Below are 25,373 nucleotides of genomic sequence, written 5' to 3' on the forward strand. Positions count from 1 at the left end.
TATTATTACCATTTTAAAAATGATGACACTAAGGCATATAAAAGCTTACAGCTACACTGTCCAAAGCAACAGCTACTGGCTACATGTGCCCATTTAAATTACAAAATTCAGTTAATCACGTGAGTCATATACACAACTCAACAGCCATATTTTAATGTAGCCACCTATGACTACTGCAGTGAACAGCACAGGTATAAACTATTTCCTTCATCACAGAAAATTCTATCAGACAGCACTGGCTTAGAGAGTAAGTAATTTGCCAAAGTCACATAGCTAGTGATAGAGCTATGATTAAGCACACACACACTTCCTTAAAAATCTGAGATCATATAGTACCTAAAACTATGCATATTTTCCTGTAATATTTCATCTTAAGCATTTACATTCACTATATAAACTTTTAATCAACATTTTAATACATGAAAAAGTTCATCAAAATTTACTTAACCATTTCCCTTTTATTATCATTTCTCCAACATTATAAACAATACTTGCAGAAACATGTCCTCATTTTATATTATTTCCTCTCAATAGATTTGTAGAAATAATATACGATAAGAGGAAATACAAACCTGTTTCAAACTGGATACCAAAAGGTCTCGTTTACTATTCAAAACATAGAAACGTCACTAACTTAAACAAAAGACCATTTTTACCATATTTAAAATAACAAAACATCTATAATTACAATGCAATGCTTACAAATTCTGAATTTTCAAGATGACCTTTATCTATATTCAAAATCTTATAAATCTACATTGAAAAACGTACCTTCGAATAAATGACAATGTACTATGTTCAAGTTTTAAAATAACTACACAATCAACAATACCTTGCTCTCTCAATGGCTTCTGTCCTGTGAACATTGGAGAGTTGACCCAAGCAAAAGCGATCTCCTCCAGAAGGGTCCACATATCCATCAACAGTAACAATAGGGCAGCTTGAAGGAACCTTAAATGTCTCTCCTACTTGAACATCCATTTCAAAGTAAGCGATGGAACACCAATACTCAGGAGCTACAGGAGGTAAAGAGGAGAGAACATCTACCCATGTAAGAAAGATATACGGCATTCATGTTCATCCCATTAAGACAAAGCTTTTCCTAAAAGAAACGGTGAAGGAAGGGGAAAGGCATCTGAAAAGCACCCAAAAGAATTTGATTAAAATGACAATGCATTAAAAAGTAGGCACTTCCATGTCTTCCATTTTTCAGCTCAGTACCTAAGCATTTTTGAAACTTCTAGTCATTTTTAAAATCTGAAAATTGGTTCTTACCTCAAAGAACTCAGCCAACTCGGAATTTAAAGAACAGAAGTAATCAGATTCTAAAATAAATTATCACCATGTTTCATTTGACTGCACATATTTTCTATATAGTCTGAACTTTTTTTTTTTAAAACACACTGACTCTAAGACATATTCCGGGGAAGTGTTCTTGAGTAATATCAATTTATGACATACTTTTATAGATTCCTAATTGAGAGAAAGGGTATAAGCAAGTCAGCCATCCTGGACTAGAGTCAAAGTTAATTACACTCCACTATACAGTTGCTGTGAACAGGAATTCTCAACTATCTCTTGGGTGAAAGGTCACTTGTCTGTATTTTTAGTGAAGTCGATTCATGTTAACTACTACAAGTTTAACTTTGCAGGCGTATTTAATGTATTCATTTGAACAACAATAAATGATTTAAAAAACTCTAAATGATCGGGGGGGGGGAGGGCACTATTTGGTGTAGTTTGCAAATATGGTTGATCAAGTATTTCTAATTTTTGTTTGAATACAACTAGTTTTACAAAGAGATAACATACATGGAAATTATTTGGTTTTCCTTTTTTAACTAATTTAACAGATATATATAGAGAGAGTATCTAGGAATTATTCTAGGCACGACATACACAGCGATAAAAATAAGATAGCTATTGTCCCTATTCTCGCAGAGATGCAGAGGCAGACAAATAAGGAAATAAATAAATAGGTGACTCCAGTAATGATAAACACTGTGAAGAAAATAAAATGGGGTGTGGGACAGAAAATGACTGGAAAGAATCCTTCAGACTAGATGGCAGGGGTACATCCTATCCAAAAAGGTGAAATCTGAAAAACCATGTATTTATGTAAAGACTGTGAAGAGAACATTTCAAGAAGAAAGCAAATGCAAAGGCCCTGGAGTAAAAATGGATGACATATTTAAGGGGGGAAAAGGCCAGTGTCACTTATTAGAGAATAAAGTTTTCTGTTGATAAACCAATTATTTTTCTGCTTCTCAATGTGCTCTTTATGAACTTTGACTAAAACTAGAATTTGCAGCAATAAAACTTTCAACAATCTGTAGATACTTAGAATGACAAAAAATAGATCTTTTCAAACTCCCAAAATATCTTAAAATGAAATATGATTAATTCTTAAAATATATTTTAAAAATCTTGCAGGGACGCCTGGGTGGCTCAATCGTTTAAGCTCTGCCTTTGGCTCAGGTCATGATCCCAGGGTCCTGGGATCAAGTTCCACATCGGGCTCCTTGCTGAGCAGGGAGCTTGCTTCTCCCTCTGTCTGCTGCTCCCCCTGCTTGTGCGCACTCTCTCTCTCTGACAAGTAAATAAAATCTTTAAAAAAACAAAAATCTTGTAAAATCTGAGGCGCCTGGGAAGTTCAGTCAGTTAAGTATCTGACTCTTGCTCTGGTCATGATCTTAGGGTCCTGGGATGGAGCCCCGCTTCTGCTCCCCGCTCAGTAAGGAGTCTGCTGTCCCTCTTCTTCTGCCCCTCCTCCTCCCACTTGTGTTCTCTCTCTGTCTCAAATAAATAAAATATATATTTTTTAAAATCTTGTAAAACCTAATTCAATTGCTTCTCAAAATGTTGTGAAGGAAGAAAGTATTTTTCAATGAAGAACAAATAAAACAGACCACATGAAAATGGTGATTCAAAAACGTTAACAATTCAAATGTTCTGCCACACAGATCAAATCAACTAATCACAAATACTTAACATTTCTTTAGATATTTTTCGTTATCATTAAAACATGAAAAAGTAGGGATATACTGAAGTCCCTTCTTTAAAAACCAGTTTTGAAATATTTTTGAAGTTATTCTATATTAAAGACATCCCAATATGCTATGAACAAAAAACTTCAGCAAACAAAACTGACAGGTATATTATATTAGTTGAAGCTAAAACTAAAGAGGTTGTCTAAGACAAGATAACAATTACCCAATGTTCTAGAAGAAAAAAACAGTAATAGCATTTAAAGGGGTCTTTAAAAAATCCAAACAGTAAGTTCTGTTACAAACAATGCCCTGAAGTCATGAATGTTTATAATGCTGGGTAAGAAAATAAGGCCCAAGTACATGCATTTCCTAGTTCAGAGGAACACTAAGCAGAAGTGCAGTGCCACGGTTCGCAACCTTTTTCCATGAGAGTCAATTCAGAAGAGAAAAAGAGAGTTGTATATAATCTCTGTGCTTGTAATCATCATAAATTGTAACATTTGCAACTGCACTTAAACTTTATTTTATTATTTTCAAGTCACCAAAGGGGTTTTTGTTTGTTTGCCTAATGTCTCAGACACCATACAACAATGATGGGTACATAAAGCTGCATCTCTGAATGAGCTGACTTGCTAGTACTGAGAGGAAGAGTTTTAAGAAACTTGACGTTAACAGAAACTGGCATCAGAATCAGAACTGCACACCATTAGACCAGGGAGGAAAAAACCACCACCTGTTAAGAGATTATTAGGGCCTAAGAAAGCAAGAGGAAGGGGGGTTACTATCTGTGAAGACAGAGAACTAGAAGTAATCTAAGTAGGTTCCAGAACACTTGGAAGTGCTGGGATACAATACATCATGTGAAAAACTTCTCTACTCCACTCTCAATTTGCTAAACAGCCAGGAAGAAACTTTTTTTTTTTTTTTTAAACAGGAGAAGGTAACAGGAAACACTCATTAAGACTTTGTAGATCTCTCTTTGCTCTTTTGCTCCAAGGACCAAATGTCATATTAAGTGACAAGCCTGCAGCTTCTCAAAACCAGTACTAACAGCAGGATGAAATTACTCAGTTCAGAGAGTTTCTTAATGTCCCAATTCATACGAAAGTGAGTGGGACTGTTATGTGCTTGCTGATGTTGATATTTTTAGCTTCTTGTTGCTCAATTAGTAAAGTTGAGCAGGTTTCATGAACGTTTCATGATAAGACTACTCACCGCTGGCCAGAGAAAAGGTTTTTAAAAGACTGAGATAACAACATGAATTTTTTTTTTACAATAAAAGAACTTAAGCTAAATATTTTTTTATAATGGGGAAATGTATTATAAAGCACAATTACATCGAAAAATACAGTCTCGAAGACATTGTCTTCAATTTCTGAAATAAAGTCATTCAAGAAGTAACTTGAAGTGTCCAAGAGACTCATTATGAATTATTTCTTTTATTATTTAGATCTGAATAAGATGCCCTACAGAATCTTTTATCGACACATAAAGGCACTCTCTTGAATAGTAGGTAGTTCCTAAGTACTAGAATATAACCTGAATATGGAAATCTATGGATTTTGAACCCATTTGTGAATTACCAAAACCACCTTATAGACACTGAGGAAAGTCTTCACTTTAATTTGTCATCAATACATAATTCAATGAATATACCTCAGCTTTAAGAAAAAGCAAAAACAGAGTCCATAAAAAAGAAATAAAATGACTTTTTCCAAAAATTTTTTCAACTTAGTTATCAAAGTCAACGCATAAAAATCACCAAGTATATGACCTATCTGAAATCCTTAACACCAAGGTAATGACCGATAATTATTTTCATTTTCTACAATTTATATTACTTCTATTTCTAAAAACATCTGTAACTGTCTTCAAAAATCATTTTTCAAAATAGATTCACTATATATTGGTGGTATTTCATTATTTCAAATATTTTACATATTCAGAGGTGTAGGCTTATTTCCTATCTAAATGGCCCTAAGTCTGTGGTAGGATATTTTAGCATTTCTTATTAGGACCTTAAGGCGCTGCATTGATCAGACACCTAAAACAAATACTAGTTTTGTTTTCTTTTCTGTTCATTTATGAAACAAGATTGCAAAGCTGTAAACTAACAACTGTAATTTAGTAGAATTAAAAATACTAGAGGGGTGCCTGGGTGGGGCTCGGTCAGTTCGCCTCAGGTCATGATCCCAGGGTCCTGGGATAGAGCCCTACACTGGGCTCCCTGGTCAGCGGGGAGCATGTTTCTTCCTCTCTCTCTGCTGCTCCCCTTGCTTGTGTTCTCTCACTTTCTCTGCCAAAGAGTTCCAACCAGCTGACTCCACTAAAGGTGTATGCAGAGAGCTAATCCCTTCTCACAACCACTCAGAGACCTTTCAGGATCATTCTCACCATTAAGTCACTTCCTGTTCTACTCATAGACAAAAGCTTTCATGCCAATGGGGGGTATTCCAGATGTGTATCCTCATAACTAGTTAATGCTATTCCCTAACCACCAGGAGCTGTTAGACCTCAACATCAGTTCTACCACAAGAAGAATGAAAAATCTATCAAGAAGCCAAAAGCAATTGCTGAAACCAAACTGAGTCCAAATAACCAGCTAAATGCAACCATTTCCAACCTCACCTTCATTTCATTCAGGGTAGGTCTTTCTTCTTCTTTTTTCTTTTTCATTTTTTTTTTTAAAGATTTTATTTGTTTATTTGACAGAGAGAGAGATAGCCAGTGAGAGAGGGAACACAAGCAGGGCCAGTAGGAGAGGAAGAAGCAGGCTCCCAGCAGAGCAGCCTGATGTGGGGCTCAATCCCAGAACGCCAGCATCACGCCCTGAGCCAAAGGCAGACACTTAACGACTGAGCCACCCAGGCGCCCCAGGGTAGGTCTTTCTTCTGAGCTCTGGTTATCCTCCCTCCTGCAGACCACCTTCCACTAAGCCATAAGGACAATGAGGCCCCCCAACGTGCCAGGAACCACTACTGACTCTCAATGATGCTGCCTTGAAGCCAGAAAAAATTCTTATTCTTAAGACTCTAGATTTCCCCCTTATCACAATATGTTTATTCACAAATTAAGATTCTGATATGATTTCATTTATATGATTTCAAAAACAAGTAAAATCAATCTACTGAACTAGACTGTCTAGTGATGCATTCATCACTTTCAAAGAGCAAAAAAAAAATAGTATCCACAAAAAGCAGAACAGTGCATATCCAAAAATAGATATGAAGAAAAGTTTTTGACTGAAACAAAATGCAAGGAATGGGAAGTTTTCTAGGGGTGTTGCAAATTTTAGTTTTCAATCTGGGTGGTGGTTACCAAGGTGTTCACTTCAATTATTCATAAGACTGTACGTCTAGTTGTTTTATATACTTTTCTGTATATTTCTCAATAAAAATGTTTATAAAAGGGGCACCTGGGTGGCTCAGTCATTAAGTGTCTGCCTTCGGCTCAGGGCGTGATCCTGGGCCCTGGGATCGAGCCCCACATCAGGCTCCTCCGCTGGGAGCCTGCTTCTTCCTCTCCCACTCCCCCTGCCTGTGTTCCCTCTCTCGTTGGCTGTCTCTCTCTCCGTCAAATAAGTAAATAAAATCTTTAAAAAAAAAAAAATGTTTATAAAAAGGCAAGGCTCCTTAACCCTAAAAAATGTTTAAAGCCACAATACACAAATAACATACAGAAAATCTACTAAAGTGGATTATTTAACTAGTAATTATGTATGGTTAAAAAGTATTTCTGCCCCACCCATAGCATTTTTCTTCTCATCAAAACAAATATTATTTGCCTCCTAAATCAAAAAAAGTCTATCAAACTATCACACCCATGCTGGTGAGCTTGGTAAAACTGGTTCTCATATTCTGATGCGATCACTGTAAAGCAATTTGGTCTTTTGATTCAGAAACTCTTTAAATCTCTTAAACTGAAATATGAGAAGAGTTACAAGCTTAAAAATCTTACCCTCAATGGTTTGGGTTTTTTTTAACATCTGGAAGAAACGTTAGAAGATAAAAAATAACAAACAGAACACTGCTTAAGAAAATTATGTAGATCTATTTGAAGACCTGTTAAGTTATCCTTAAAACTGATTATTAGGCTTATTGTAGTTATGTTTTTAAAAAGTTTTTATTGGAAATATATGCTTATATATATGTTATACATAACATATACATAACATATATATATAACATATATGTATGTGTATATATACACACACACACACACACACACACACACACAAAACAATTTTATAGGATTTCCTTCAAAATAATAGGTGAGGGTATGAATGAGAAGACTGGCCCTCAGCTGATAATAGCTGAAACTGAGGGATGACTATATTGGGGGGGGGTGTCTGATATTTGGTATATGTCTAAAATTCCTCATAATAAAACATTATTTTTAATTGGGGGGAAAATTAAGTGATGAGTGGAAATTAAATATTTGCAACTTTTTACTCTAAGAAAAGTAGATATAAAGGGATAGGGGGAAAAAATCAAAATCCTACGTTTATGCTAAGAAGCCCTCAGTATTTTATTTAAATTTTGTTTTATTACTTCTGAAGTTTAAGAAGATATATATTCAAACGCTAAATTGAGGAAATCTACTTATTTACTCCCTTGAAGATTATTTAATCAAAGTTTCTAAAAATCCCAATTAACTAGAAATTCCTGAATCTATCTTCTAAAACAGATACAGTGAATTATTTTTATTTTCAGCATCTACTTGAGATTCTTCCCTGGCTTTTTAAGCTACAGTTTTACAGCTGTTCTATTTTGAAACCTAGTTTTCTTCTGCTGCATATTTATGCATTCAATGCTAAAACCAGCATTTTGTAACTTCATATTTTAGCTGAAGCAAAAAAAAAAAACCAAACAGTTCTTGTCTTTTCTTCCAAACAGTTAAAAAGAATCAAATATGGACACCCTATGTGTGACTATATCAGCTACTGTAAACTGTTGATTAGCTAATGCGATAAGGAGTATTATACTTATCTAAAAAGTTAGGTTACTCTGTAATTATACTAAAATGTGTGTGTTTGTGTGTGTGTTTTAATTACTCTAAAGAAAATCTAAATATAGGGAATCAATGTTGAAATGCACTTACCAGGATGATTGGAAATGGGAGGCTGGAATGCAAGCTCATTGTGAACTGGCCCTAAAGAAAAGACAATAAAAATCCCATTTTTATTTATTAAAAGTTTTCCAATGCTAAAACTTTTAATAAACCTTACTTAAATATAACTAATGTACCTTAGGAGTTGTTTAGATCAAGCTTATGCAGTGTCTAAAAATTTAAAAGCTTTGTTTAGATTACTTTATAATAAGCAAATACTCCTGAGTTACTTTTGTGGATATTTAAGAGCTAACATTTTAATCCTCTGTGCCAAGTGCTATTAGCAATTTACAATAATTGTACATGGAAAATTTAATGTAAATTATAAATGAATTATTCATGTAATGTGATAGAGTATAATTTACAATGCAATAAATAATAATAATTCAAATTGTTAGGTCCATTCTAAAAACAAGTGTTTAAGGTTTATTAAATTAAGGATATTTACATAATGGAACAGTAGCTAAGATAACTAAGAGATTATTAAGTATTAAAACACTGTGATAAACACTTCACAAGAATTATTACATTTACTTTTTACAGCATTCCTTGAGATGGATACTATTGTTACTCTTAAGGCTTAGTGAGGGTTATGTAACTTGCCAATGGTCACACAGCTAGTTAAGGGTCCAAACTCAGCACCTTAACCACTACGCTGGGCCAGGCAGCCATAAAAAATTATATTCTCTAAGACATGGAAAAATAGTAACATAATTGAAAACAAGAAGAATTCAACAATATACACACAGTATGATCTTTTCCCTCCCAAGTGTATAGACACCCATTTATATGACTGGAAGAAAAAATATGACAAAATATTAGAAGTAGATATCTCTAGGTAGGAGGACTCTGTGTAATTTTTATTTTCTTATTTACACTTTTCTGTATCTTCCAAGTTTTCTTTGGCATTATTAATCTTATAATGGAGGAAAAGGAATTTAATACATAAAAAAAAATTTATGCTCTTGACTTCACTAAACCAGATGAACAATGTTCCTCTTCTGCCTGAAACTACAAGCTACGAGTATCAGTAGAGTCTCCCTCCCAATCAAGCCTGCACAGAGTAATGACAGATTCAATATCTAAGTGTCTACAGTATGCTGAATAGTAATGATGAGGGAAACCTTGAGATCTTGACACTCAAGGGGTTTCAATCCACTTAGGGTGGATATACAGATATACATGAGATCTAGGAACATATACAAAGCAAACAAACAAATGAATGGAAATCAATGTGGTGTTAATGAAACATCAGCAACAGAGAAATAAATGTATTTAGTAAACATCACTCCTCTAAAACAAAAGTATGATAACCAAACTCTAAAAAGTAAATAATACTGTTTACCAAAAATGCTGAAAAGCAGTAATCATTTAATGAAACTAAATTGTAAGATGAATAAAAGATGTAAAAACATGAAAAAAAATTAGAAAACCAGGTCTCCAAAAGAAAAGGCCCTTACAACAAAAACAAGAGCTTACAGTAATGTCCGGGATGGGGCGGCATAGGCGGGTGGTGCTGAAGATGGCCGTTTTGGTGGTGAGGCAAATTAGGTGTGTATGGTGCGCTCCTACTTCCAGTCCAGGTGGTAGTGCTGTCTAAAAATTAAGGCCCACATGGATTAATTTGCTTTTAGAAAGTCTGCCTATTTTTTCTCAACTACTTAAAAGATTTTAAAAAGTATGTACATACTATGATGGTAAGTAGCTGGCTGACCAGTAAATCCATTCTGCTGCTGTCCTGGCTGAGGCCCTGAAGCTATCTGCAACAATCCTTCACTATGGCTGCCCGCCAGTATACTGGCAGGCTGACCTAGAGGAACAAGAAGACATTAATACGGTACATTTATCGATGCAATCCTATGTTTTTATACAGTAAATGAAGGACCAATTAAATCTGATAATCACAACTATAAAGATGGGCAAAAAATGAAACTCGTCCATGGACTATAAAATAACCAACCCTAAAGTCATCTATGAAGGCAAACCTTAACTTGAAAATGTCCAAAACTGTTCTACTTTAAGTAATATCTAGCTAATTTTAGAGGACTTTTCCTTCATAAATATTCTTCAAATGCCAGCAAAATCCCACTGTAAGTCTAGTCTATCATAACAACTTCGGAAGTACATTAGCTCATCCCTGGCCATGCCATGTAGGTCTGGACCTTTCTGATTAGGACTCTAAAAGTCCAGGCTCAAAAAAATGTTGAAAACTGGAAATTCATTATTATCAGCACTGGTACTGGTAATGGCAAAATGCTAGAGTTTGATCAAAGAAAAGCAGAGCAGGCAAATATTTTAAATGGAATGTGATGGGTAAGGTGAAGTTTAGAAAAGGTCAAGCTCCACTGTTCAATCAATAGAGCATTGCTAGTAAAAAAGGAGAAAAGAAAAGAAAAACAAAACCAAAAAACAAAAACCACAACAACAAACTATAGGTCTACTTTGCAATTTTTTCATGTACTTTTAAAAACCAAAAATTATTTCCTTCCAAGAACACCACAACCTTCTTGGATTGACAGGAAATTAGTTACCCTTTCTATATGTAATATACCAGGAGGAGTAAGATCTGTCTGGTTTCTAGTCTACTCAAAACCATTTTATAATATTGCTTACTGACTCACTTTTTAAGATTTTATCTTATTTTTTATTTTTTTAAGTGATTTATGCCCCCAAACTGGGACTCAAACCCAAGACCCTGAGATCAAGAGTCACATGCTCCACCGATCACGCCAGCCAGGTGCCCCAACAACCTACATTTTTAAGGCTTTTTTTTTAAGTGGAAAAAGCTTGATTTCTTCAAGCACGCATTAATTAAGTCAACTTTATCGCATATGGAAAGCACTGAAATTTCTAACTGTTATCACTGGCATCACTTCAATCTTATCTCATCTAAATCGGCATATAGATAGAAGAAAGGAAAGGACACGATTGCTCCAAGCATCAAGGAAAAGGAACACTTTTCTTCTCTCTGCAAATCACATTTTCTTAAGGTGAGGATTATAAAATTAAAAGTTAAAGAGATTATTGCAATAATCCCCAAATTATTTACTTTTAAAAATGTTTTTAGCAACCTCCGTCCCTACTCATCCCCCAAATTTTTTCCAAGTTATCTTTAAATGTTAATTATATTTTTACTCTTGCTTTTAACAACTATGCATGCCACAGACTCTTAACTAACTTATAAAAAGTGTCACTACAGGTGAAATGAAATTATTTGAATTTACAGATATTTAGAAAGAAAACCTGAAGATATCCAAGTGCCAAATGAACACAGACTATAAAGTAGCCCACTGTGGTTATCTGTACTGAATATTTCCATTACACAATTCCAAGCATATAAAATGAAATTAAATAATACAACTATACCAGCTCATCTGAAATAGTCTTCAAATTCCTGTTTTAGTCCAATTTTTTTCTTTTTTTTTTAATTCTATCAAGACACATTTTGAGATCTACAAGAACATTTTGTGACAAATTCTAAAAATAATCATCTATTCAATTATAAAAATATATCCAAAGAATACCAAGAAAAATTACTGGAATCTCACTAATACCACTTTTTCTGGTTTTCAACAGGATTTGATTCCAGGGGATAGAACATTTAAGCTACTTTAGCAAGCATCAACAAAGGCTTGCAAATTCATTCTCCAGATAATATCAACAGAAGTAGTAAGTGGCTGCGCTCTCACTAACCTGTGCTTGGGTGGCTGTAATGTGCTTTCTTTCATTCTCCATCACTGACCACTCTGTCAACTATATTCCCAAATTGGTTAAAAAAGAGTAGATAGATAACAGAAGCACTAGGTGATTAAGAGGGTCCAGGTTCTAAAGTATGTGCTTAACCTATAAACTCCACTTAGAATATGCTGTCTATGGTGAGACTGTCATTTCATGTAGCAATTTCAAAATATATTGCTTTGAAGAGACGAAATGAATTAAAGGGACGATATTTGATATACCATACTTATAAACTCAACTAGAGAAATCAGTCCTCTATTTATTCCAAAGATCAAATTTCTATTTTGAATCTGATCTGACATTAAAGTAAATAGAATAGTGCTCCCTTTGGTAGCTGCTAATAAAGTACCATCCCAGATCTATCAACAATCTACTGCTGATGTGGGCTTAGATACAATCTCTTTAGCAACCAGGTACAAATAACTACACACATGCCAAGACCCTGCTCTGTAGTTAGCTTAAAAAAAAAAAAAAAAAAAGAAAAAAAAGAAAAACAACTCCACTTGCCAAACAGCAAACTGTGCAACCTTTGGCAATGGTGAAAATAAACAGCAATATTAACAGAACAGTCATTATTGCCTTGATCAGGCCCCAAGAAAAGATAAACCTAATAGCCCTCTGCCTCTATAATGTGGCAAAGAAAATGGCATCTCTATCATGGAAAGAATCTTTTTGAAGAAGACACCTTGGTTAAAAATAACAACAATAATAATAATAATAATAATAGATACTTAGAATTTAGCTTTATTTCAAAATTGACTAAAATACTTAATGTCTATCTTGAGGGATATATGTTATAAACAACTTTGTCAAGATCCCTTTTCTAAGTTTGTACAATGGGAGACTGAAATGACTTCTAAGTAATGTTCTGCCAGATAAGCACAAAAGAAACCCTGATTAAAGGAAAGTGTACAATTTGACTGTATGCTTTTTGATTTTTATAAACATCTTGGTCCAAAACTACTTGTTAGCTACTTAAACACTTTTCTAGAACACACCTGAAACTGCAGGACGATTCTTACTTCTGCATGTAATAGCAGAGAAAGTACAAATTAGACCGCTAATTTAAATCACTATTATAATCAAAGTCGTTACTTAATTCCAAGTGACTGTACATCAACATAAAAACATTTAAGTAAATTACAAACACGATTTTTTCCAGGACCAACTGAAAAACCTATTTAATATTTTTTTCCTATAAAACATACCACACTACTTTCAATTTTTACTTACTTGGAGTTTTCCTCCAAGTAGATATAATTATTACATATAAATATTAAAGAGGGTGAGATCAACTCACTGACTACATTTGATTCTACTACTCACTTGTGGAAGCCACAGGAATGTTGGGAAAGTTGGTGGTGCTGGTAGCATTAGACTCAGATGGAGCTAACAGAGCTGGGGTGCTGTATGTCTCCGTTGAGGCACGATTACTTGGTGGATGCTGGATGGTTTGAATTGAATGCCCTTCAGTGGATAATGATGGCTGTCCCTCAAAGTCATGAACATATTCATCCTTCACCAACATACTTGGTGGAGCTATATAAAAAAATTAAACACATTTCAAAATCTTATAAGCTTCAGTTACCAGGAAAAAAAATCTTGTAAGTAACATGACAACACCTAAAATCAACTATAGTGTAAATAGCTCTCAGAATTTTTTCATATTTGAAAAGAATAGTACTTTATCTGCAAAAACTATTTAGAAGTCAAGACCTTGGGGCGCCTGCGTGGCACAGCGGTTAAGCGTCTGCCTTCGGCTCAGGGCATGATCCCGGCGTTCCGGGATCGAGCCCCACATCAGGCTCCTCCGCTATGAGCCTGCTTCTTCCTCTCCCACTCCCCCTGCTTGTGTTCCCTCTCTCGCTGGCTGTCTCTATCTCTGTCAAATAAATAAATAAAATCTTTAAAAAAAAAAAGAAAAGAAGTCGAGACCTCAGATATATTCTATCAATCAACCTGACCGACCCCCTGAAATTTGAAGCTAGACTATATATCAACAACTTCCAGCAATGGTCCTCAAGAGGTATTCCTTAGTTTCTGGATTAACCTAGAAGTAATAACCATCTTAAATACATGAGTAAGATGAAAAGTAAATAGCTAGGGAAATGTTAGTTCATGAGAAGACCAAACTGAGATCAAGTATTTGGATATATTTTTTTGCTAATTTCACAGTGTAGAAATATGAATGGGACCTGATAGCTATCCAATTCCAGGATTTAGACTTATTGTTAAGTGACATGCTTTGAAAGTGAAAGGTACTGAATGTCCCCTACAGGGTTAGAACCAGAAAGAAAAATTCTAAATGGTAAGTCAAACTGAAATTTCCTTCTGAAAACCCAAATTAAATAATGATGTTTGATAAATATATGTCGTGAAAAAATTCAATCAACACCTTTCACCTATGTGGTTACACCTTAATAAGCAAACCTAAACTCTAGCTGATACAACATAACAGTTTTCCTTTAACAAACTAGGGAATGGTTGCCTTTAAGGAAAAAAAGAAAACAAACTGCATTGATATCAACTGTTCTCTGCTCAGAACCTCCCTATTTGTTTTAGGCTATTACTTTGGGTATGCTTTTTATCTTTAGCAAACAACTCTTTACCGCTTCTAAACTAACACTACCCCAGAATTTTACAATCCACTGAATTCCAGTACTACTTTCTCTTCTTAGAACAGTCAATAAATAGTCCACAACAAGACACTCTCTTTTCCATTAAGAATCAACATATAGGGGCGCCTGGGTGGCGCAGTTGTTAAGCGTCTGCCTTCGGCTCAGGGCGTGATCCCAGCGATCTGGGATCAAGCCCCACATCAGGCTTCTCCGCTAGGAGACTGCTTCTTCCTCTCCCACTCCCCCTGCTTGTGTTCCCTCTCTCGCTGGCTGTCTCTCTCTGTCAAATAAAGAAATAAAATCTTTAAAAAAAAAAAAAAAGAATCAACATATATCCCCCTTTATCTTTCCCTATGTCAATTTTTGAAAAAACTGAATACACATAAATACCAATTCATTACATGGCCCTTTTTTTTTAAGTAGACTCCATGCCCAAAGTGGGACTTGCACTCGCAACCCTGAGATTAAGAGTCACATGATCTACTAAGCCAACCAGGTGCCCCAACATGGCCCTTTTTTTTGGAGACTATTTCAAAGCAGTAAGAATAATCCATTGCTCAAAATTCTATGTACAAGGGCTCTTTTCATGCATCAAAAGTCAGGAAGGGGCACCTGGATGGCGTAGTTGGTTGAACGTCTGACTCATGGTTTCGGCTCAGGTGGTGATCTTGGGGTAGTGAAATCGAGCCCTGTGTCCAGCTCCACATTCAGCACGGAGTCTGCTTAAGACTATCTCTCCCTCTGCCCCTCCCCCACCCGTGCACACATGCACATGCTCTCTCTCTCATAAATAAATTAAAAAAAAAAAAAAGTCATGAAGATTTCACAAAAAGCTTTTCTTTAAAAAATTCTAGGGAAACAAAATGATAACCAAAAGGATGCTTAACACATCACTATGTATCAGTAAGGAACTGGACCCAACCATTCATCACTAATGTTAGCCAAATTATAAAAATACAAAGAAAAAATCGTTTGGGACACAAAGTGGATATTACTGTATCTATCCAATCTTTTTTAAAAAAATTATACTCTTCAAAGTTCTATAATTTTCTTCGTATAGACCCTACAGCTCCATGTAATTCCTGGACATTTTAGGGTTTTTTTGTTATTATAGTGAAAAGGATCTTTTTACCAAGACATTGGTATTGCTAGTACATAAGGAGAAAGCTACTGATTTGAGGAAATAGTTGGTCAACTTGATACTCATCATTTTTGCTTTTTAGCTGACCCTTCCACTTAATGTGCAATTGTAACGACTAAACTCTACTTTTAAAGAGCTATGCCTCATAATATTTTCTTGCCTAGTATATTGACTAAACCTTCCCCAAAGGTAAGTTTGAGACTTCTACTTGACTACAAGTCTCCTCAAACAAATAACTTAAAACATGTCCCTTAGGTAAAACTGTAGGAATCAAGGATAGATGTCTGCAGTATATTTTTGCCAAGAGAAAAAAAAGGAGGTTACAAAACACTATTGTACACTATGATCACATGCATGTTTAAAAAAATCACAAACTGTAATTAAAAAAGCAAGGTCCAGAACAAGTGCACAATATGCTTTTTATGTAAGAAAGGAGGGAAATAACACATCTATTTTTGCATAAAGAAACCCTGGAAGGAAACACCAGAAACTAATAAAAGTGATTACCTGAGGTGGGGGGGAATGGGGGCAGGGGTGGGAGCACTTCTTTTCACTGTATACCTTTTTATAGTATTTTGATTTATGGACCATGTATTGCCTATTCAAAAAAATAAAATTAAAAAACATATAGTATATATTTTTTAAGTCCAGAATAACAGACACCAAACGATTAACTATTTCTCTTTATGGACTAGCATTCAACAAAGTCACTCACTGAATAAATATTTATTGAGCATCTATGTTGCAGGTACTGTTCTAGCACCTGGGATACATTAATAAACAAAAGAAAAATCTCTGCCCTCATGGAACTTACACTCTTTTATAATATTTTTCTATTGCTTAAATATCTAATATTGAACACACATTACTCCAGCTCCCCCTAGCTGTCTATTTTGATCTTCATCTAATCAGGTGTGGAAAATGCCACCTTCCACGTGGGGGTATAATGAGAACGATGAAACAATATTTGTAACTCATATAGCTCAGTACTGGGCACAAAGTATGTACTTAGCGAGTGCTAGCTGTTATGCTTTCAGCGTACTTTTAGAGGAATCGTACATGTAATTGTAAAATGTTCTATGAGGGGTAAAGGAATGTATAAGGGACAGAAAAGCTGAAGCCACTGGACTCACCCTAAGTCAGCGCTCTTCATCACCACCAGGAGGCAGAGCACAACACTTGTCTGATGCTACTGTGGTCCTATTTACCTTGTCTTTCCTCCACTAAACTATGAGCTACCTAGAGTGGAGAAAACACACCTTACTTATCCTATCGTCCCTAGATTCTAACACAGTACCAAGCAATACATGCTCATCAAATATTTCTTAAAATGAACATGCAGACTGATGCGGTCATGGAAAGTTTCACAGAAGATATGAGATAGGCTGGAAATGATTACCCTAAGATTCCAACTCAGAAGCGAAGGAATTATCCCATTTTCTTAACATTTTCTTTACCTGGCTTTGTATTATTTCTTCGTCCAAATCTAGAAGGGGCTGTGAAAAACACCTGTTGTTTTCTGAGGAAATACGCCACTGAAGCTGGCCTTCAGATCCACCACTAGGGGGATCTGCAAGGCTAAAACAATCTCGGAGCCACTAAAAAGAGCCTATCACCCACACAACCCGACCAGAGACAGCTAATCATAACAGTAGCATGTCAGGATAAGCGGGGAATGTAATGAGTCTTCAAAACTGGATCTCCTCACAACCACTCCCACTAAGGAGATTCTAATATAGGTATCACTATAGGCCCCCAATCCTTAATCCCTACTGAGCTGAATACTTTAACTCTCCAAAATCATGGATGGAGAATGGTGAAGATCTGAAGGGTATTTACTTTCAAAAAAAACAAATGACATAATATCAGTATCTGTGTAGCAAAGAGGCAGGAATTTAACCAATCTTAGAGCTACCCTTCCCAGACCACTATCACATTACCAACCCGCTATTCTCAGAAACCTAATAACCACTGGCAAGTACCAAAAGGCACTACAGTCTTCCTCTATTATACTGACATGGAAGAAAAGTGGACAATAAAAACAAGTAGACTTTCATACTCTTCCTAAATTTTGTTTAAGGTCAGATGATATTTCTGACTCAACTCTAAGATTCTGCAACAAGTACCAAACCACTAATTTCCCTCCAGAACAATTGCACACCTTTCTAAGATAATGGTGGTTCTTTATCAGAGTTGCTCTGCAAATTAATTGCTTCTTACAAAAACTTTAGTTCATTAACATGTTCTAAGTAACAAAACTAAAGTTTTAATAGATCTCTGTTCTCCAATATTACAATAAAAAAAACACACACCCATTGATTTCATTTCCCTACCTCAAAACACACTTAAAAACAGAATTAGATCATCTACAAAAGTGAAAGTAGCCTTGCTTTATTTACTCAAAATGTAACAAGACTGAAAAAAATGTTAATATATGTAGTTTTAAATCATACTTAAAATTTCAATCGTTCATAAAATTAAGGAGAAACAAAGAAAAATTAGAATATTGGTATTTCTAAATGACATGCTGTACATGACTCCAAATTTTGAATTTTACCAATTCAAAAAAACCTCTTTCTTTGTATGTTTTATATTCCCCTATCATATTTTTTAGATCACTTGAGTGCATAAATGGTAGTTCAAATCCAAAGAACCACCAGCCTACTTAAATCCAGTTTTAAGTACTGATGCACGCTCCCAAAAAACATACATTTCCAAAGCAATGAGTATTTTTCTTGTAAATGTTACCAGCACCCACACAAACTAATTTTAGGTAAATAAAGAAAAGAGGGTACAGAATAAAAGAAAACAGAGAAAGTTACAAGAAACAGATTACCTACCATTACTCTGCAGTGTTAATCCTGAGAGATCTTAATTTTTTAAAGGGGAAAAGAAAATGAAACATTAATCATTACCATGAAAATATTTTCCATCGTATTTAAAATTACAAAATGTAAATTTAACCCAGAGATTCAAAACTTCACAAACCATTTCAATTCAAGAAGAGCAGTATAAATGCTATCTGACAATACATAAATAATACAATAATGCCTTCCATCTTATCTCTCAAAAACAACATTCTAAATGGACAGAACATGAACTATAGTGTATACATAGTTTTAGCAATCAAAACACAAGTCTATTCTAAAGTTCAAATTTAAATATTTATATTTCATTAAAAAAATCTGATTCTTTAACCTTACTGGAAGTCCTGGGCTATGTCCAAATTTATAATTTAACACAGAAAAATTAAAACACTACTGAGATCTTTTCCCTTTGTACATCTGAGGATAAAAAGCAAAGTCTACTTACCAATTCCAGGTGATACAACTCGTTCATAGTGATATGGATTCACACAGACACTATCACATTTTAAGTCGAATGCATACTGACAATATTTAACATGTTTGAGTTCATTTTTATGAAGATCAGGCCACCTCCAGAGACGGGCATAGATCACATGAGGAAATCCTTTCCGACCGGCCACCTAGGAAATATAAACGACCACTTACTGATCATCAATTATGCATCACACATTAAACAAGGCACTTTATATACGTTCTCATTTAATTCATATAATCCTACAAAGTCAGTATCATAATCTCCATTTCATAAATGAGAAACATTTATGAACTGTTATTTTTTCAAGACCTGTGCTCACTTTTTTAAAATGCAAAAAAAAGCATGAGTCTATTGAAGTAACCATTCCTAAAATCTAGAAATAAAATTTTTAAATCTAATGACAAAATATTTCTGCATGTTTAAAAATATTCAGCACAGGAGATATATGATGTAGTTCTATATAAAAAAATATAATCAGTGAAAATGAAAGATAAAATTTTATAAGATATTTGCTTTTAACTCCTTGAGTTTTAAAGATATACTTGAATTCTTTTAGAGTCTTTTTCATATACAAGTACCAAACATACAATATCAGACTTCTAAATTACAAAAGGACCAAGTATAACTCAGTTTTTAAAATGTACATAAAATACCAAAAAAAGAGGAAAAAAGCTACAAAGATGAATATCAAAGTGCTAAAGGTATGGGGTTTCTTCTGCTTTTTATTTTTATTTTCCAAATTTTCTACATTGAATTTTTTTCTTAGAACATTAAAAAACTTTTAAGATATATCTTTATTATATGGAAGAATATATTCTTCCATAGATCCCCATAATGCATATTGGTATGGGATGTACAGTATCTGAAGAGATGGAGCAAACATTAAATTATCTAATAGTAACTTAAGAGAAAGAAAGAACTTTTTAAATCTACCACTACAAAAGACATAGAAAAACTCTCAAACAAGACTAACCTGAAGCCTCCCATCCAATGTTCTCTGTATGGTAACACATTTGCTAGGATGCGCTCCATTTGTAGTTATAGCTGTTATTAAAGAATCCAATTCATCTTTTTTCTCCTTCAGTTTCTTTACCAAACTTTCAATTGCTCTTTTTGCAAATGTTTCACTCTCTCCACCTTGTCTATGGCACATCAAACTATGTACAATGCTCAGACAGGCATCATTACTTGTTGGTGTGTTTGTAATAGACATATTGTCCATTTGTTAAAGTTATTTCTTTTAAATCAAATATGTCTCCAATTTCCGGAGAAATTCTGATGTTTTGGAGGCAGTGAAAAACAATGGCTAACGTTGCAAGGCAAATTATTAGGCATATGGTATTCAGGATTACCTAAAAAAAAAAGAAACATAGATATTAAAACACATTTCACAAAGTAGATTCAATTACCTGGGAAAAAATGGAATTGCTCCAGTTAAGTCAAAGACTCAATGCACATAATTTAACATTGGTGCTTAGAGTTTTAAATAAATTAAAATGTTGCTGTTTTTGACATGCCAAAAAATATTAAAGTTAGGTCTTCTTGTTATTATAGGGGCATGCTCAATCAAGTCTTGTGGACTGAACTAGTCACCCTAAAGTTAAATCTTAACAAGACTTCTTAAAATGATTTCTAATGAAGACCAGTGCTTTAAAATACGCCTGATTAACTACTTCTTAAGCCTAAAAGTCTACTAACACACATGAAAAATTTACCATCACCTGTTGTGAAATGCCGTTTATAAGTTAAAAAACACCCATCCTTTTAAAGAGACCACTGACAACAATAAAAAGATGAATACAAATTTTTAAATGGGCAAAGGATTTAATACCCATTTGTCCAAAGAATGGCCAATAAGCATATGAAAGATGCTCAAACATCATTAGTCATTAGGGAAAGCTAAATCACAAGGAGATACCACTTCACATTCAGTAGGTTAAATAAATTAAAAGGGTAGACAATAATAAGCATTGGTGAGGAAGTGGAGAAATGGAACCCTCATCCATCGCTGGTGCAAAATGGAAAATCCCTCAAAATGTTAAACACAGAGTTACTATATGACCCAGGAATTCCACTCTTAGCAATTCCACCCAAGATTATTGAAAACCTATGTCCACACAAAAAAGTATATATAAATGTTCATGGATGTATCATTCCTAATAGCCCAATAGTACAGTACAAATGTCCATTTACTGATGACTATATAAATGAGTATATCCATACAATGTAATATTAAAAAAGTCATAAAAAAGAATGAAATACTGATACATGCTATAACATGGATGAACCTGGAAAACATGCTAAGTGAGAAAAGCCAGTCACAATGGGGGTGCCTGGGTTGCTCAGTCGGTTAAGCATCGGGGTCATGATCTCAGGGTCCTGGGACTGAGCCCCACATCAGACTTCCTGCTCAGGGGGGAGTCTGCTTCTCCCTCTCCCTCTGTCTCCTCCCCCATGATCACGCTCTTTGTCTCTCTCTCTCTCTCTCAAATAAAATCTTAACCAAAAAAAAAAAAAAGCCAAAAAAGGCCGCATGCTGTATAATCCCATTTTCCCATTTATAAGAAATATCAGTATAGGAAAATTTATACAAAGAAAAAGTAGATCAGTGGTTGCCAGAGGCTAGGGGGAAGGGAAACAAGAAGTGACTGCTAATGACTATGGAGTTTCTTTTCAGGGTAATGAAATGGTCTAAAATTGATAGTGGTGATGGCTGCACAACTCTGCCACTATAGTGAAAACCATAGAATTATATACTTTAAAAGAGTGAATTTTAGAGTATGTGAATTATATTTTAATAAAATTATTATTAAGAGACCACTGAATTCCTCAAAAGATTTTACCTGTAAAAGCAGTAAATTATTTCTTAAAAAAATTAAAATATAGAAAATGAATATTAATGAAGAATCTATTCAATATGTACAAAACTAAAGTAACTTATCTAACCTTAAGATCTTACATGGAATAAGAAAAGACCAACAGCCTAAGAACAAATGAGATAAAGCAGGAGTGGAGACTATACCTTATGCCAAATTGTTTTTTGTTTGTTGATAATATTGTATTCCATGCTTATTCTTTTATTTTCTTTTGCTATTTACGTGAATCATTAAAAATCTATCCCCCACTAGGGTGCCTGGCAAACCACTTGGTAGAGCAAGCCACTCTTGATCTCAGGGTCATGAGTTCAAGCCCCACAATGGGCACAGAGCTTACAAAAACAAAAAACAAAACCAAACAAACAAAAACTAACTCATCAGTCTCTACCAAAGCCTACTCTTCTGATAACCTTTACTTGTGAAGCATTAATTCCACTCAACTACCCAGCATTGGAAAGCTTGGTAAATCATCTTTGACCTACCTCTCTGATTCACTACCCTCACATTCTCTCACAAAGTTACATGATTCTCTACCTTAGTCAATTCTAGCAGTCTCCTAGTTTCTGTTCTCCCTGATGCTGTTGTAGTTTCGGGCCTCTTTGGCATTTCTATCCATCACTTGGTATTTAACTCATGCTCCCCTCTACCGTTATCTATTTTACATAAATGCCTGTTTTTTCAACTAATTATAAGCCCAATGCTGAGAACTAGTTTTCTTATACCTTTGAACACTAAGCATTTGCCCACATTCAGTAAATACATGTTGAAGGTACACTTTCTGAATAACCCAAGATTACCTGCCTGGGGTGGTAGGGGGGAGCTGGAGTCAGAAATCTGGATTAGAATCCCAGCTCTCACACTAAGAAGTTGGACACATTACGTTAAACTCTCTTAACCTGTGTTAAAAGGTGTATACAGAGCTCAAAGGAGAAAACCTACATGAAGTGCCTAGCACATAATGTTCAGTAAAAAGCAGCTACAGGGGCACCCAGCTGGCTCTGTTGATAAAGCATGCAACTCTTGATCTCAGGGTCATCAGTTCAAGCCCCAGGTTGGGCATGGAGCCTACTTTAGAAAATAAAAAGGAAGCTATAGTCTGAGTACTAAAATGTTCAGTGTTTATAGTCTGAATACTAAAATGATGAATTTAAAAGCGGATTATTTTTTTACACATTCTTTCAGTGTTTATTTCAGATTCTTCCATCTGGTTCTTATAGATAAAACAGGGCACTATGAAAGCCCAGATGTTTGCTTTCTTAGTGTAATTATCACACGGATTATTACCAAATTCAAAGTATATGATTAAGGAAACATGAATTAGAAAGATAAAAAATATAAATTTGTTGACTGATATGTGAATTTAGTATTCTTTATGTTGATTCCTCTTTCAGTTGAACAATTATTTTCCTAAAATACAACATGCATTTTTCTATATTTCTCCTATTAAAATATGTCAAAGGAAATTTAGAAGGGCAAGGACAGAAGAAGTAAACCACTCATGCAAGGCTCACAACTCAGCGGCATATAGGAGCCTGGCAAATTATATAAACGAATAAAATGTGTCAGGTTTAAAGAAAAGTACTGAGGAGCACAAGTGCACACCCATCTAAAGTAGGTAGCCACTATTTACTTCCAGCGGAAGTGGCATGGGAAAATGCTAGCCCACTGCTGCCAGATCTTCAATGCTCATTTGCATATGAAATCTCATTTTTAAGTATCAGCAACTTATTTGTGGAGAAAAGGGAGGAAGGAAGAGGGAGAAAGAAAAACCACTGTGTATGCCAAACAGAACACACCTTCAATTCAAATCTGAACCAAGAGAACCACCAGTTTGAAATCTTTGAATGCTAACCTCATAAAAATTTGAATATCTAGACTGGAAGATCTATGGTACAGGGATTGTACTTGTCTTATTCATCATATATGCCCAACTCCTAGGACATGTAAGTGCTCTTTATTGTCAAATGAACACGTTTCTGTACATGCTTTCGGATTCATGTTCATGCTGTTCCTTTTGCCTAAAACATTCAGTCTCATGTTATCCACCTGGTTAGATCCTAGTTACCCTTCAAAATGCAGCTTAAATGCCCCTCCCCACCCCCAATCCTGGAGAACGATTTTCCTGGTGTGTTTACTGTGTATTCCCTGGTATGTTAATTACCCCTCCCTCAAGTTTAAAACACACCCCAATTACAACTCAACACATTATCGTTATTTATGTATTTGTCTCACACTCTGTTGCCACAAATCTAGAAGTTCAAGAAAACAGCAAAACTTTCTCATCTTAGAAATCCCCAGCACCATGCACAGTTCCTGACATATATGAGGCAAACACAGATTGATTAGCTTTTTTATTCTGTGCATTTCCTCGCAACGAATTTTAAAGAATATAAATACTTTTGTTGTTGAATTCATTTCTGATACTACTTTCCAAAAAAATTTATGCTAATTTAAAATGTAATTACAGTGTTTAACTATTTCACCACACTCAAATCCCTAAAACTTAAGCTATTTGGGAGCCTAATGTTTTAATTGCACATTTCTTTGAAAACTAGCAAAAATGTCTTCACTGGGCGCCTGGGTGGCTCAGTTGGTTGTGTGACTGCCTACGGTGCAGGTCACGATCCCGGGGTCCTGGGATCAAGACCCTACATCAGGCTTTCCCTGCTCTGCAGGGAGCCTGCTTCTCCCTCTCTGGCTGCCACTCTCCCTGCTTGTGCTTTCTCTGTGTCAAATAAATACACAAAATCTCTAAGAAAAAAAATGTCCTCACTTTCTCAAACACCAAGTTCTTGATTTTATGTCTGTTTTACTCCTACGACTACAAGTACCTAAAACATAAAGTTCCCTGCATAAAAATAATACCAACAGGGCTGGGGCGCCTGGGTAGCGCAGTCGTTAAAGCGTCTGCCTTCGGCTCAGGGCGTGATCCTGGTGTTCCAGGATCGAGTCCCACATCAGGCTCCTCCGCTGGGAGCCTGCTTCTTCCTCTCCCACTCCCCCTGCTTGTGTTCCCTCTCTCACTGGCTGTCTCTCTGTCATATAAATAAATAAAATCTTTAAAAAAATAATAATAATAATAATAATACCAACAGGGGTATATAGATGTTTTCCTACATTAAATAGCTCTAGATAATAATTTTTTAGGAATGTTATGAAATGATAAGTGCACCTTGGTGGCTCAGTAGGTCAAGCGTCTGACTTCAGCTCAGGTCATGATCTCGGGGTCCTGGGGTCCAGCTCAGAATCAGGCTCCCCATTCAGTGCAGAGTCTGATTCTCCCTCTCCTTCTGCCCTTCCCACTCCCCTCTGCTTGTGTTCTGTCTCTCAAATAAAATCTTAAAAAAAAAAAAAAAAGAGTGGTATGCAAAGATACACAAAAGTCCTAGAATGGTATAAATAAATTTGTTAGTTCCGATTAAAACTCTAGCAGTATGACAGGGCAAGTTAGTATGTCTTTCATTTCTCTCTGTAAAATGGGAACGAGCTCTGCCTTGCCAACTTTACAGATTCTCTACGGTAATCAAATACAACACTATACATAAAAGCAATCTGGGAA

The 25,373-nt window shown here is 35.2% G+C and overlaps 1 protein-coding gene across 5 annotated transcripts in view; it reads right to left on the minus strand.

The window, feature by feature from the left end:
* SMAD4 (SMAD family member 4) overlaps positions 1-25,373 on the minus strand; it is a 55,878-nt gene that overhangs the window by 18,343 nt on the left and 12,162 nt on the right. For 4 of the 5 annotated variants that reach the window (XR_006778196.2, XM_045790120.2, XM_045790123.2 and 1 more), the window contains exons 2-9: positions 19,912-20,290; positions 18,909-19,083; positions 18,437-18,466; positions 13,164-13,376; positions 9,790-9,909; positions 9,579-9,695; positions 8,091-8,141; positions 833-1,016 (exon numbers count right to left, since the gene is read on the minus strand). Coding sequence is in view for 4 of the 5 variants with exons in the window: in XM_045790120.2 (XP_045646076.1) it covers positions 833-1,016; positions 8,091-8,141; positions 9,579-9,695; positions 9,790-9,909; positions 13,164-13,376; positions 18,437-18,466; positions 18,909-19,083; positions 19,912-20,160 (1,139 nt within the window). In the remaining variant the exon portion in view is untranslated. Of the gene's footprint in view, positions 1-832; positions 1,017-8,090; positions 8,142-9,578; positions 9,696-9,789; positions 9,910-13,163; positions 13,377-18,436; positions 18,467-18,908; positions 19,084-19,911; positions 20,291-24,984; positions 25,153-25,373 lie in introns of all 5 variants that reach the window. The other variant, XM_087869795.1, reaches the window with a different exon arrangement.

The sequence above is a fragment of the Ursus americanus genome, chromosome 19 (genome assembly GCF_024610735.1).
Source record: "Ursus americanus isolate L20-20 chromosome 19, mUrsAme1.1.p, whole genome shotgun sequence".
Classification (NCBI taxonomy): Eukaryota; Metazoa; Chordata; class Mammalia; order Carnivora; family Ursidae; genus Ursus; species Ursus americanus.